The sequence below is a fragment of the Lepidochelys kempii genome, chromosome 17 (assembly GCF_965140285.1).
Source record: "Lepidochelys kempii isolate rLepKem1 chromosome 17, rLepKem1.hap1, whole genome shotgun sequence".
NCBI lineage: Eukaryota > Metazoa > Chordata > Testudines > Cheloniidae > Lepidochelys > Lepidochelys kempii.
The window spans coordinates 12812295-12828007 of record NC_136396.1 but is presented as its reverse complement, the minus strand read 5'-3'; the positions used below and the strand labels follow the sequence as shown (position 1 = coordinate 12828007).

Below are 15713 nucleotides of genomic sequence, written 5' to 3'. Positions count from 1 at the left end.
ATTTTTATATCTAAGAAAAATTGGTGCATAAATTCGATGCTTCTAGAAAAGCTTAGCCCCTACCTCTCCTTACCATGATGAGTAGTTAACTGACTGCTCAGCTACCTCAGAAAGGAATATCTAATTTTTTCCTTTCAAGTTTTTTTCAATAAATCTTTTAAAGAACTTTACAAGGAAACTGTTAATGTTAGAGCTCCATCCTGTTTCCAAATATGAGCTTACATCTGGCTATTTTAAAAAAATTGCCAAGTTTTATGTGAAATTCAAATATACTGTTGTAAAACCCACCCAGTAGCCAGTGTGTACTTTTATATTTTGCACACTGTTTAAGTAGAATACTGTTCATGCAATTCTCCTGTTCTGTGAGGATTGAATGTTTTCTGCCATCTCCGTGGGAGGGGTTAGAGGAGGTGAGGGGCCATTTGGATGAGAAAATTGAACAAGTTTATAATAGATAGTTTTAAGGTCTTTAACCAAACCTCTAGGGGGAGAGAAAATGATATCTAGATAAGCTTCCTGACTTAAGAAGGTAACTTTGTTCAGGGCAACAGGTTCTGCATAAACTAACTTTTTAAAAATTAATACTTACAAGTGTTGTTTAAATCTTGCAGCTCTAGTTCCTTTTCGGCACTACCGCTTCAAGTGTTGAAATACAGGATTCATCCTGTTTTATTGGCTGTCTGGCGTGTAGAGTGTATGTATTAATATGAAAGAGCTTAATATATAAAAACCCTCCCAAATTCCTAATCTTTAAAAACTCCAAATCTCCTCTTGCATCATATTTTGGACTATGTTGGAATATTGGTGCTTTTTGTGTAACATCACATGGGCATTTTGGTTTAGATTATCTGTTTTGTGGATAAGAATTCACATGATCGGAAACTGACTGTTCATGACAGATGGGAGCAAAGAATCCCCTAGGTTATGAATCTTTAAAATGTCTGTCTGAACCAAAAGTAGTTTTTCTTCAGTATCTACATAACAAAAATGAAGTATGTAGCAAATTACAATATCACTCTTATCTGCAGTAATCTGATCTGCTGTACCCAATTATGCTTATGGAAAATTGATAATGCTGTGTGACTAGAGGCTTTGTTGCACCTTTGATTCTGCCATAATATTAAAATACTATCTGAGATGGATTTATCTTTGGTAGTATGTGAATAACTGCACAGCTGTCTTCCAGGAACCTGCTGCTGTATCTCTGTGCATGAGAATTTTATTTTGTCAAGTTTTTAACATTGTACACTGAACTGACCAAATAGAACATTGCAAAATATAACAGGGAGAGAATTATATCTGCATTAAAATCCTGACCCAACACTATTATTAATCCTGTTTCGATGGGCTCCTTTTCATTAAACAAATATTGAGTAACATAGTGGTGCTTGGACTATATCGACTTTTTAACTTGCAGGTTGGAATATTTAGTACCTCACATGAACTCAGTACACTGAGTTAATTAGTATTTGGGCATTTTAGAAATAACTGAGCTGATCATTTTGGCTATTAGTCTTTTCCTCTTTGTTGCTAATTTTGATTGATGTAACAAATCTCTGTATTGTTTTCATGAGCTATGTTTTCTTCTACTAAAAATTCACGTTAATATGGGACTTCATAGCCTAATGCTTCTGGGGGAGTTCAGTTTCTTTCATGGATATGAAATTAGCCAAAATGATTTCATGTTGTGGATAGGTGAATAAATTGTTCGTAGTATTAATGTGTCAACATTGTTGATGCATCACCTTCTTAGCTGCTGTCTGGAGAGATGAGCTTCATTTTAACAGCTTAACTAAAAGATAAAAATCTGAAGTAGTCTGCTGAACTTTACAATACATTTGGGATCTCATTGACCACACACTGAATTTTTGACCAATGAAGCTTTCATTAACGTTATTGTGGGAAGCTATGGTTATTGTGGGAATGGCTTCAAGAATGTGAATGAGAGCTGTGTCTATCGTGGATCACCATTGTTCTTCTATCTTTCTCCACTTCTTTTGAGATAACAACTTTTAAGGTTTTGCAACATATATAGATGATTCCTTGCTCCCTGATTATATTTTTAATAATGTCTGGGTCCTTGCATGTGTTTAACCAGTCTAGTTATATAAATAGAGTAGTGAAAGCTTCCAGCGTGCTTAGGCCATTCAAAATGAATCATATTGTTTAATGTTGCAGTCATATTTGGCGTGAATTATTTTGTAGACAGGAAACTCTGAGCTGACTCAGCTTCAGAGACCAGGCCACTGCAGTGTACTGACGTAGTAATTATTTAAGACCATTCTGCTCCTAATCTGAGCTCATGATCAGCGTAAGATACTGCAGACTTTTATCTAGTTTAGACTCCCATTCAGAAAAGACAGAGAAACTGTCAATTCTGTAGAGACAAGATCCGTCTATTCAATATTAGCCATGTCAGGATAACCTGCTGCAAATTGTACTAAATTCCTCTTATTTTTTAAGTCAGTAATTAGTCATTGGTTTTAATTTTGGAGAGATTTTTGCATGACACCACATAGTAAGGAAAGACGGACTTAAAAAAGACAGTATTTGTGTAAGTGGTACTTTTTTGTGTGATGATATCTGATGTAATTATCATACAAATTATGTATCTTCATACTAAATATGCTTGTCTGCTCCTGACATTTCTGGATACACACACACACGCACACCCTTCACAAACATTACAGGAACTAAACATCTGCATTTGAGAATTGCAGGAATTGATGCTTTTGAAAAGCATTGTTGATCATGGAAAGCATTAGTTCCTATGTAAGCTGTTGTGAAGGTGCACCAAATGCAGTAAAAGCCATCCTTAATTCTAAACTGTAATTAAGCCCCAAAGAGTTGGAACTATTCCTTACAAATTCTATTCATACACTGATGTTTTAGTAAACTTTGGAGAATAGATTGTTTTGTGGTGAGTTTATAAATATTTAACTTCAGAAGACCAAATGAGGGCGTTTGTTACACTGAACTATTCCATTAACAGTGCTAATGGTCATGATGCTTAATCATAGTGTAGAGGTTTAAATTCCAAAAGTCTGTTTCTCTATGAAAACAGAAAAGTCTTATATTAGTATATACTTAATATATAGTGAATACGGTATATCGGACTTGCATCAAACATAATTTGTACCCTGAGAAAACTTCAAATGTAATGTAAGTTATAAGATTTTGCCATGTATTAACCTAGTGCATGTTTCTTAAATAAAAATTGCATTAAATGCCATTTACTTCTCACTCTAACAGAACAGTCAGTCAATATGTGACATTATTGTTTGTATTACCATAGTGCCTCTGGGCTCTAGTCATGGACTAGGCTGCCATTGTGCTAGGCACTGTACAAACATGTAACACAAAGATGACCCATGCCCCCGAGAGCTTCCAGGCTAAGTGTAAAACACGAAATAACAGATGGGTAGAGACAGATTGGGGAGCACAAGAAAATGCTACAATATTGGTCAGCATGATAGGCTGTGGTCTCAGTGCATCAGCAGCTTAACTGTTCTCAGGCTTTTTGTAGGCATCATGGAGTTATAAGCTGGAGAATGTATGTAAAGGTGTAGAACTGGATCAGACTAACACAAATTCTCATTAATGAATTAAAATTAGAATTTTAAAATAAGAAGTGCCACAACCTGATGGATAAAAATCAATGATTTAAAAGATAAAATACAATCAGTTTTTTATAGTTTTATTTTTTTAAATAAACAATTTAAAATTACATTTGAACTTGACAATCCATGTTAAGGCTTAAATTTAGTATAATCATTAAAATTATTTAAATATAAAATATTAACAAGTACATGTTTGAACTTCATGACGAAACATCTAGAATCAGAGTTTACTGAAGTACTAAGCCAGTTACTCAGGAGTGTCCTCTTCTGGAGGTTCAGAGAGAATATTTTCTTCACTTCAGTTTATTCATATTCAGTTTCAGGTTCAATGACTACTACATTCAAAAATAACAAACCAATTGGGAGTTGAAAAAGCAGGAAAGCTTGTTTTCCTTTTCCAATCTATGAATAAAAACTAGTTGTGAGAATGAAATCTACTAGTTCTTAAAAGAAGCCTAAATTTAGGCTTCAAGGGCTATATTTAGTTGCAAATCAATGTTTTAGTGGTTACCAACCCACGGGACTCAACTTTTTTTTTTTTTTTTTTTTTTTAGGAAAATAGCTAAAGTACAAATGCAAAACTTGATTACAGTAAATTATTTAAATCACGGTTTCCTGTTTGCTGATTTAAATCTTGATTAAAATAGTTGATTTAAATCAATGCTCCGTGCTCCAGGCATGTCTGATTAGCATGACTAGTTCCAGATGACCCAGATTAACCTCTCTTTTATTGAACAGAATTTCTGTTAGCAGTTTGAACATAACATAATGAAAGCATCTGTTTAAAGTTTTACTATGCTTTTTTTCCCCCCAGGTCTATAAAGGTGAATTTCAGCTTCCTGATTTTCTTAAAGAAATGCCACAGGTACAGTATTGGATTGTATTCCTTCTCTCTGGTGAAGTGATATGGCGAAAGTGTGCGAGTGCGAGAGAGAGATGTGACAGACAACTTTATTAACAATCACTTTATAGAGAACTGATTTTTGCATTTAAGTGCGATTATATATGGTTGAGTCATAGGTAATATGTCCTCCTATGAATAGGTGGGCCTTACATGACAGAAGTTCATTCTAATAATGGTCAGATTAGTGAAGCCACATAGTGCTTTGTTTCCCTCTGAAGGAATGCTTGAATGATCTGCGTTTACAGGGCATTACATTTTGCTTCTCTTTAGAGAACTTCCTAATCTGAATTAATGAAGTATGTGCCATAAACTGGGCATTGTATATAGTTTGTCCCACTATCTAGAGTAATTTGATTTTTTTCCCTTCTCCATGCTGGGGCCTTCTTGTATCCTACTTCTAATTTTTAGTTCCAAACCTACTTTTTCTACTTGATGTCTTGTTTGCTAGTGGGTGATAGGAAAACTATGTGCCTAGCAGCTTTCCCACGGAGCTTGAGACCTTCATTGCTCTCCTCCTTCACAGTTCTAGAGCACGTCTTGACTAGCAATGTTAAAGCGCTGGTGCGGCAGCACTTCAACTTGGCTAAGTAGTCATGGCACCAGTGCTGGGAGAGAGCTCTCCCAGCGCTGTAAAAAAACCAACTCCAAGAGGGCAGTAGCTACACTGCCACTTTACAGCGCTCAGGAGTGTGTTTTTTCACACCCCTGAGCGAGAAAATTGCAGCGCTGTAAAGTGGCAGTGTAGACAAGGCCCTAGAGAGTCCTAGCATGCCCACACTGTTCCTGAGCCTGTTTGCATCTCTGATATGGAATGTAGCATGCTAGATCCAAACTAGACAGGAGTCCAAGACACAGTGCTAGATCCAAACATTCCTGGAACCTTGGGAAACTTCAGATCTGAACTTTGTTTCATTCTAAATACCTCTAAATGGAATGTTGTGTATTACTGTTGGTAGTAAAGAAACTTAATCTGCTATCTGTTGCCTTGTTCTGAAACATTCTACATCAAGTACAGAGCAGATAGCATGGCTATCTCCAGAGTGTTCTGGCACACTTCAGGAAAGCAGTTCAGTCCTGGGCAGTAAAGATAGATTATCTCATCAATTACTAAGAACATTGAACTAGTTAATCTACTTCACAACTTCAATATTGGGTACATTAAGATACATTATTCTCATTGGCTAACTAGTTCAAGGAGTTTTGCTGACCTTGTAATGCAATTAAATTATTTATTTGGGGGGGAGGGATTATCCCCTCAAAGTAGTCAGGTGTATTCTATTCTATAGTAATATAATTATTTGTTAAGCACTACTAATAATGTGATGCTTATTCATGGCACAGTCCTGTCCCAAAGGGTATTGAAGAAGTTAGAATAGGGGCTATGTGAGCAATAATAAGTAGAGAAAGTATTTCCTTGTTGTTTCAATAACAGACTTGAGGTCCTTCAGACATAAATTGCCAAGAGAGCACCTTATCTAGGATTGGTATCAATATAAACCCAACAAAGGTTTATTCGATCTCTATGTGCGGCATCTCAAACACTGGGTTCTGTTGCTGGTATCATTACTGGTCTTCTGATAACAATTTAATGACCTTTACTTTTAATCAAACAGAAAGTAGGACTTAATTCTCAGAATTCCATTAGATTAATATGTAGATGTCTTGTGACTACAAACAAGTTTTAAAGAACTAAGCAATATAAATCTGTCAAACAGATACATTTTTTCAACTGATGAATCTACACTGAGGAATTATTTACAATAAATGTACATGTTATAAAATTATCAACCACATTTTTTCATTGCTTTTAATATGGGACTCTAATGACAAAAAAGAGAAGAAGACTGCATCTAAATGTGCCGTGTTCTATTCTGTTAATCTGGCCTTGAAAAAGCATCATGCAGATTCTCTCACCTGGAGCAAAACATGCTCACTCACCTTTACCATGAAGATAGTAAACATATTAATGATATTTTACTTGCCTGTTTTACAAAACCAGAACAAACCCAAAAGAAAACAAAACACTGTCCCTGATGAGTGAGAATTTTACAAGGTTGGATTGAAAACAAAAATTGATCATGTTGTTGTTTGTAGGAATGCATACAAATTATGAGCTCAGTCCTGACCTAGGTAAAATTCCTAATGACAGTTACATGAGGGAAGATTATAGGGTAGGACCCCTGTAGGCAGCACTTCTGGTGATGTATCTATATACAAAGTGCTTGAGATACCAAAGGCTGGAAGTGCTTGTTGTTGTTGTTGTTGTTTGTTGTTGTTTTAGGGCTTGTTCATGAAAAATTAATTAGAATAATACAAAAGTTAAATTGAAAAAGATCTAATGTTAATATGATTCTGCCCTATAAAAACGGGAGAGGAATAGTCCTGGAGGGGTGGGAGATGAATTGATGGAGCCTTTGGGGCTGAACTGAGCGGGGTGGAGGCTGATGGGATGGGCGTCTGAACTGAATGAAGGGGGCTGGACTGATAGGGTGGGTGCTGGGGGTGGTGGGGAGCAACTTGTAGTGGGGTTGGGGGACAAGATTAATTGCTGGGGTTGGGGCAGGCGTGTTTGAGGCCGAGAGCTCCTGCAGCAGGGGCCAATACATTTGGCAGAATGGCCAACATTAATTGTCATGCCCCCACGCATTGGGGATGGGTAAGTGGAGTTCAAAAATCAAGACAGCCTGGAAAAACACACTATAATCTTTTCTGTAAAAATCTCTCATTTTGAGGGGTGCAAGTCATGATTTTTGATTTCTTGAGGTTAGCATTACTACAAAAATGGTGGTTCTAAGAACCTGGGAGCCATGCAGAATTGCATATTTGGGGAGGACCAGGTAATTAGGTAACTCACTAAACACTTCATCTTTTCCCACTTCCTCACACTGATGCCATAAGATAATATGTACTAATGTCAGTCAGATAAGTGGCAATTTTAAAAAGTTTGAGTGCACACAGGACATTGGTTCAGCCCAATGTGCTTATGAAATTTCATTTCACTCCAACAGTATTTCTCAAGTGGTGAGTTGTGACCCAACAGTGGGCCATGGGCAGGTTCTAGATGGGTCTCAGGTCCAGTGCTAGGAGGAGGGGGTTGGAGAGTTAGCTTGCCATGCACTCGCCCTGTAGCTGTGGCTCCTATCCCACGTGGTTGGGCCTTGCTCTGGGCGTTGCAATCTGGCGCACGGGGTCACTGCGCCACACAGGGTTGGCCCAGCCATACCTGAAGGGCTCATGTGATTGTAGCCCCATGTCTATTTGGCCCAGTCATGGTGGAGGGGTGGCTGAGTCAAACCTGAGTGGTGCTGTGACCCTGCATGCCTGGTCACAATGCCCAGAATGGGGAGCTGGGCCCAGCTTCGTATGAACGAAGCTGCCACTGTAGGGTGAGTGTGGAGCAGACTTGCTCTCCATCCCCCTCCACCTGGGCCAGGATTAAGGTTGTGGTGCCAGGTTGTAGGGAGCTGCTGCAGGCTCTGTGTCCCCTTTGCAGGGTGAGGAGGAGGACGGTGGTCTGTGATTTTGGAGATTCCCCATTCATTTGTACCCTGGGAGGGTCACAAAAATAGACAAATTGCAGTTGGTGGGTGTCCTTAGTAAAAAGCTTGGGAGCCAGCGCTCTAGAGGGGGTATTGTTACCCTGTGGAATAGTGGGGCGCTGGTAGTTAGGACATAGTCACTTTGCTCTCTTACTGAGTTTTCCTGTTTTTAATAATATACAGGAAAAGCTGAGCTATCCAGCACTCTACCAACCGAAAAGCTCTATAAACCGGCATTTCTGATCTTCATTGTAAGTCCGGTTTATAGTTCAGTTGGTGCGGGGCCAGCAGCGTGGGTGGCAGGTATCATACTTGGGGGAGGCTGTGCCTTCTTAAACAGCCAGGTGGCCCCACCCACGTCCCACCCCCAGTGCGCCACTCTGCAGCTCTGGTGCTCCTGTGCGGTGGCCTCGGCCCTCCTGGGCCTGGGGGGGGCTGGGGCCATGGCACCCATCCTCCTAGCACTCCAGGCTGCGGCTGCAGCGCTGGTGCTCCGGGGGTGGGGCGCTAGCCTGGGGCAGGGGCTGGCAGCTGCAGTGCGGTGTGGGGGGCCCTAGGCTCTGGCGGGGGGGGGGGGGCATAGAAGGGGCAGGGCCTCAGGTCGAAGGGGCAGGCTAGGGGCTAGTCTCCCCCAGCTGGCGGTTCACGTGCTGTCCATGGCTGGCAGGCTCCCTACCTGGCTCTGCGTGGCTCCCTGAAGCAATGACATGTCCTTGCTGCTCCTCGGCGGAGGTGTGGTTAGGCAGCTCTGTGTGCTGTCCCCGGCCCGCCCCGAGCGCTGGCTCTGCAGCTCCCATTGGCCGGGAACCATGGTTCTGCCTACCCGCACCTCTGCCTAGGAGCAGCAGGGATATGTCGCCGCTTCCGGGGAGCCGCCCAAGGTGAGTGCTGCCCGGATCCAGTGCTCCACACCCACTCCTGCACCCAAACTCCCTCCCTCTTAGTTAACTGGAATTTTTCACTTACTGGCACCCTCCATTGCCCCAGCATGCCAGATAAAAAATGCTTTTACTTGCTTACCTCCTAAGGTCATTGGGAAGGTTAATGTGATGTTTGCAACCAGTTTTTCAGAAAATTTACTCATGTTTTCACTGTCATGCTCTCAGGATAAGAGAATAGGCACATTTTGTAATTCCACATCCAAAAATATAGGAACAAACTATTTTTCTTAAGGATAACCTTTAATTATTCTCGCTATGTTAAAACTAGAGATTCAGGAAAATACACAGAAGAATTTCACATGTGAAAATTAAATCTTTTGACTTGCCCCATCAGTTCAAATTAAAAATATTTTTTTATTTAAAAACCAAAATTGGTTTCTTTTGTTCCAGCCAAAGAAGACAGTAGAAAGGAAGTCCCGTGGCAAGATAAAATGAACGTGGACCAGTAAAGTAGAGTAGCTGTGGTGTCGGTTTCATGTTTTCAGAGCATAAAACTCTTAGCTGTGGGCACCTTGAATCTTTCTGATAAACTTTCTTTGTGTGCCATCTCTAACCTGGGCTTTGCTCTCTTACTGGGTGTTTGCCTGTTCTGACATTTTGAACAGTTAGTGTTCATGCTTTGCAAGCTGTGCTTAGCTAATATAAAGCCATTAAGAACCTGACACCACTAAGCTAAATGTGCTGTTGCTCACAGTATTCACGGTATTGCTCAGTTCTCAACTGCTGGCCAAAGTGTCTATGCAGCTTAAAGGTGAAAAATTATTTAAATGTCTGATTTTTAGCAGTAGTACTTCGGCAAACTGATTTGAAGAAGTTTGCAGTGGTTATTTCATAGAACCAAATGATGACAAAGGCTTGTTAAGCTACAATGTTACATGTGTAGTTTTAGTATATGTAGTACATGTTGTGTCTAAAGAAAGAAAAAGTTAGCAGTACCTACCTGCTTGTTCTTGAATTTCTGAATAGCAGAAGTTAAGCTATTTAAAAAAATACTTCATAGAGCACAGTAAATAGGCATGGTGCTTCATAAACTCTAAATTTTCATGTTTCCTGAAGCCTACAATATCAGTTATTTAAAGTATAAATAATTCCTATTTTTAAAAAATTGACCTGGTGTTAAGTCAGCAGAATTTGGTCCTTAACTTGCAGCAAATGTCTGTTGTGTTCCAAGTGAGATGGTTAAACAGTATTCAAAATGGAACTCTTCTAATTCTTAGTAGTAGAACTGATACAGTTGCATTTAAATCTGCTTAATTTAAAAAGAAGTAATAGTTTTGGGTTTCTCCAAAAAGAGAAAAACATGTAAACTGAAGTCATAAAAAAATCTTGAGAGACGAGGTGGATGAGGTAATATCTTAGATTCACAGACTTGAAGGCCAGAAGGGACCATCATGATCATCTAATCTGACCTCCTGCACATTGCAGGCCCCAGAACCTGATTTATCTGGCCGAGTTACTGAAGTCCTCAAATCTTGACTTAAAGATTTCAATTTCAGAGAATCCACCATTTACTCTGGTTCAAACCAGCCAGTGACCCATTCCCCTTCTGCAGAAGAAAGCAAAAAAAAAAAAAAAAAAAAATCCAGGGTCTCTACCACATACTTGACCATTACATTGATTACTTCAGAAAAAAAATCAACTCTGACATTCTTAACAAACAACCCATCCACCACAATCTCTCCACTGTGGAGAGGACAGCTGTGCAGTCCCTAAAAGCCAACCACTAAATAGTGATCAAACCAGCAGACAAAATGGATGTCACTGTAGTTCTCAATTGTGATGACTTACATCAATTAGGCCAACTGACAACTCTCCGACACCACCTACCATAAAGAATTCAGAGAAGACCCCACATCAAAATTCACACAGAAATTTAAGGATCAAATCCTTCCCCGGACAACTCCAAGACAAACTCTACCACCTCATCTCCCACAAACCCACACCAGTAAATTCTACATGCTTCCCAAGATACACAAACAAGGGAACCCAGTCACACCCATCATATCTGGCCATGGCACTCTTGCTGAAGGAATATCAGGACTCATAAACTATCCTCAAACCACTCTTTACTCAAAGGACTGACTTCTTCCAGAAGCTCCACACCATCAACAACCTCCCCCAGAACACCATACCTGCCGCTATGAATGTCGCCTCCCTATACACCAATATCCCTCACCATGGCTGCTTCAAATATCTGTAAGACAATGGACAACATTAAGATATCTACTTTAAACACATTGCTAAACTCATCCTTTTCTTCTTCACCCTTAACAACTTTACATTCAACAACAAACTCTCTGTCCAAATCATGGGAACAGCCATGGTTACTAGGATGGTGTCCCAATATGCCAACCTCTTCCTGAGCCAACTCAAAGAAGAATTTATAGAAAAATGCAACATGAAACAAATGATCTATCTGAGATAAATCAATGACATTTTCATCCTCAGGACAGACAACCTAAACACCCTCATAGATTTCTACCACAATTTCCACCGCTACCACACAACCATCAGACTCTCTTTAGAACACTCCCACAGCAGCACAATCCTAGACACCACAATCTACTTCAGCAGTGTAACTCTACAGATAACTATATACAAGAAACCCATGGATCACCACACTAACCTCCACAGATCAAGCAACCACCCCAAACACAGCAAAAAATCTATCATCTATTGCCAGGTACTCAAATACCCCGGAACATGCTCCAAGGAGAAAGTCCTGGATACACAATTTAACACACTTTAAAACTGTCTTCACCAAACAAGGCCACTCCACTAGAGAAGTAGATTGCATCTTGGAACAGGCCACCTTAATTCCCCAAGAAAACCTGCTTCAATACAGGGGGGAAAAATGACTCAACACCCCAAGTTGTCACTCATCACCCCAAACTGGAATGCATATGGAGTTAGCAGCTAAGAATTAAACCCCATACTTGATGGGGACCACATCCTGAAAGAAATCTCTCCTGAACCCCCTCTTTTGGCCTTCAAACAACCCCCCAACTTCACTAAGCTCCTCGTCTGAAGCAATCTCCCCACAGACCAAAACACGCCAACTCATAGTGGCACCAGACGGTGCCATAACAATTGCAAAACCTAAAGCCATATCTCTACTGCTGCAATGATCAATACAGCCCCTCAATATACCTTTCAAAATCCATGGGTCATACACATGTCTATCGCAACATGTGTTGTACCTCATCCAGTGCGTCAAATGGCCCAGCTACTGTGCAGGTAAAATGAGACGCTCACTACAGACCGAATAAACTCAGGGTATTTTTGTCTTTTATCGTTTTTTCTATCATCTGTAGGTTAACACTTTTCACAAAATGATCACTTCAAATCTGATTTCTCATTCCTCATCCGTAAAGGAAACCCGCATAATACCTTCAAAAGACAGGCCTGGGAGTTTAAATTCATAACTCAGCTAGACACCAAAAATCATTGTCTCAATAGAGACACTGGTTATATGTCTCATTACAAGTCTGCAGCCCAGTAACTCTTCTTTGCCCTATGACTGCAGAGGTTTTAATTGCCACTTCAGTTTGAATAGTTTTTTGCAATGTGTTATCTCCTTATGTTTAACAATCTGTTCCACCTTTTGTTTAGCTGTAACACTCTGAGTACCTTTCCCAGATCTGAAAAAGAGCTCTGTGCAGCTCAAAAGCTTGTCTCTTTCACCAACAAAGATTGGTCCAATAAAAAATATTACCTCACCCACCTTGTCTCTCTCATATCTGGGGACCAACACAGCTACAACAACATTGAGCATAAAATAACCTTTGTGATATAGCAGTAGAGTTAGTATGTTTCATGGGCAGTATATGCTAAAAGAATTATAAAATATATATGATTGCTTCCCTTTTGGAAAATATGAAGCTGGAGTTGAAATTGCTTTTATTAAATTAGTCTTACTACTTAATATTTTGTTCTGTTGATTGAGTCTTGAGTATAATAAAAAGAACCAAACAACTAAATGGCACTATTAGTGATAGTTTTATTTTGTAACGGAAAATAACTAATTTTGTTTTCATGGGTGGTAGCAGTTTATATTAAGATATGTATATATTTTCTTTGACAGACAGAACCAGTGGAGTAGAATATCTGATGGACTTACCTTGCACATAAGGTAATAATATGGAGTATCACAAGGTTATTTATCTGCTCCAGTTATTTCAGTTAATCTGGTTAATTGTGATCTTTTTTTAAAATCTCAGATCATTAATGGAAGCTTCAGAGTGGAAAATTGTATGCTGCATTAATATATTTGGGGCTTTGGGTGGGAAATAGAGGAAGGTATTTAGTCCAGATTCAGAAGTAATATATATGAGTCAATTTGGTATAATTCAATATGGTGAAGAGTTGAAAAAGTGTAAGTTACATCATTTCAGGCTTGCTAGACAATCGTACATGATATCACCTCTGAATTTAAACCATTTTCTTTATTCTCGGATTTCTCTGCATTGTGTGTACAGCTGGAAGTACAAAGGAAGATATAAAATGAGCAAACTATTTGGCACTTTTTAGTAGATCTTCATATTTTTAATTTGTGTTAAAATTAATATACAGGTGACATTTGTACATCAAATTGAAAGGCATTTTTAACAAGACAAAGGTTTTTAGAATAAGCTTTTTATATTTTTAAAGACACTTCTTTAGCGAAAGAAGGAGATAAGACGTAACCAAAAATAAGCTAACCATATGTGTTTTGCCTATAGTGTCCCATACATCCTGAATCAGGAAAATTGCATTTCTTTGTCAGTGGACCAAACCAGGATATGGAATGCGTATTTTAGTGCACTTGTACTGGGACACTGGTGAATGGTGAAGGCATTACTGCTAATGCTATAATCAATAATGATTTTATTTTTAGGGCACTCCTGGCTTAAAATATTCTGGGTGCCCACCAAAATGCAACATCCTTCTTAAATTAAACCAAGGCAACATAGTGTTATAAATAAATAACAAATAACATATGTACATAAAAGGATTAAGTTGCATTATAAAGAAATAAATTCTGTTTGGAAACATTCTTAATTTAGAAATCTATGTGGAAAGCATTCATTTAGTATTACATAAGATAAACATTTAAAACTTTTATGTCTCAGATAATTTTACTTTCATAAATAATTGGCATTGGAGTTTGATTTAGTGCTGTTTTTTACATTTCAAAGCAGCAAAATCTCCTTGAAAGCATCCTCAGAAGCAATTTCACTGTCAATTTGTGATGGAAGAGAAAGTTAATAATAAAAAAAAGAATTTGCACCATGTAGCTAAAGGGTTTATTGAAACTATACAGAGATAAAGTTTTTCAGTGTCTTTGCCTTACAAATGACTTACTTCTGACAAGGTTTCATCGTTTAAAAATATCCATATGGGGTCGAAGGAAAGGTTTAAAAGTGGCTGTGCCTAGCTTGGATGGTAATTTTGGACCAGTTGAGATTGTTGCCATTCCATCTGTGAATTATTCTTTGTATTTGTGAAAATGTATGGGGCTGCAAAATGAATTTTAACAAAATGAGTGCACAAATTCTAACTTGTTTAATATTATTTTCTCTTTGACATGACATTATAAGGACTGTCTTACCGAGATCAGTGAGGTGTACCGCTCATGGCCTGCTTTTTACAGAATCTTCTCCCATTTGCCTTCAGACTGTGTTTTTTGTTTTGTTTGGGGCTTTTTTTGTTTTGTTTTGTTTTTGTTTGGTGGTTTGTTTTTGTTTTTTTGTGAACTTAAACCTGTAACAATAAAAGCACTTTTCTGATATGGTGAACACTTTCACTGATGATGATGTAGTACTGTGTTACATTTATACAACTGTTTCTACAGTTTGAAAATGAAATTAAAGCAAAATCTGGCCTATGTTGAAACTGCTATTCTGTCTATATCTCTGTTTAATTCCAGACCTTAATTTTAAAGGGTTTGTAAAAATGGTTTGTGAAACATTTGGAATTTAAGTGTATGAAATTTTGTAAAAGTGGCCTGTGCTTGTCTTAATTTGTGGGTTTTTTTGGTACAACAGTTGTGCCTGTTTCAATTTTATTGACGTGGGAATTGTTAAATATCTATCTTTTAATTATTTAAAAAATCACTTCTGAGATGTTGATAAATTACATGTACATTTACAATGCAGTGATCTTTTGTATTTTATTTTTCAAAATAAATGCTTTAAATGTGATTTTTTTTTTGTTTTGAGTTATTAATGTAGCTTTTAACTTAAAGTTATCAGAAACAAGGTGTTACTGTACCATTCAGGTGAATAGCTGTAATAATGAAAGATACAATCTGAGGCCCTGAAACGTCAGACATTTATGTATGTGCTTAGCTTTAATATGTGACCAGTAGGAGTACTCATGTTCTTAAAGTTAAGCACATGGAGATTTGCTAGATTGGGGCCTAATATAATGGAATTTTGTTTCCACATATGTAAATTCCGTTTTTCTAAATTTCCAGCATGAGCTAGCTTGTTTGTTGATTTTAGCACAGGGATGCTAAGCTAATAAGACCCTAGTAGATACTTATTTAACCTACTTAATAAATTATTTTCTTTGCAAAGATTCCTCTAATAAACAGTTTAATACCTGTCTTCTATAAAGCTATTATTCTCCACTCATAATAATTCAAGAACCCCTGAAATGTCATTTACACTTTTTTTTCCACTCGGAGGAAGTCATCTTGGTGGTTGTGTGACCGCTGAGTGGGAGG

General features: G+C 38.4%; 1 protein-coding gene across 2 annotated transcripts in view; it reads left to right on the top strand.

Moving 5' to 3' along the window:
- TPST1 (tyrosylprotein sulfotransferase 1) overlaps window positions 1–15151 on the top strand; it is a 60954-nt gene extending 45803 nt beyond the window's left edge. Inside the window, exons 4-7 of one of the 2 annotated variants that reach the window (XR_012155480.2) lie at window positions 4435–4485; window positions 9395–9454; window positions 13089–13136; window positions 14584–15151. Coding sequence is in view for 1 of the 2 variants with exons in the window: in XM_073315996.1 (XP_073172097.1) it covers window positions 4435–4485; window positions 13089–13106 (69 nt within the window). In the remaining variant the exon portion in view is untranslated. The remainder of the gene's footprint in view (window positions 1–4434; window positions 4486–9394; window positions 9455–13088; window positions 13137–14583) is intronic. The other variant, XM_073315996.1, reaches the window with a different exon arrangement.
- Window positions 15152–15713: the final 562 nt, after the last annotated feature.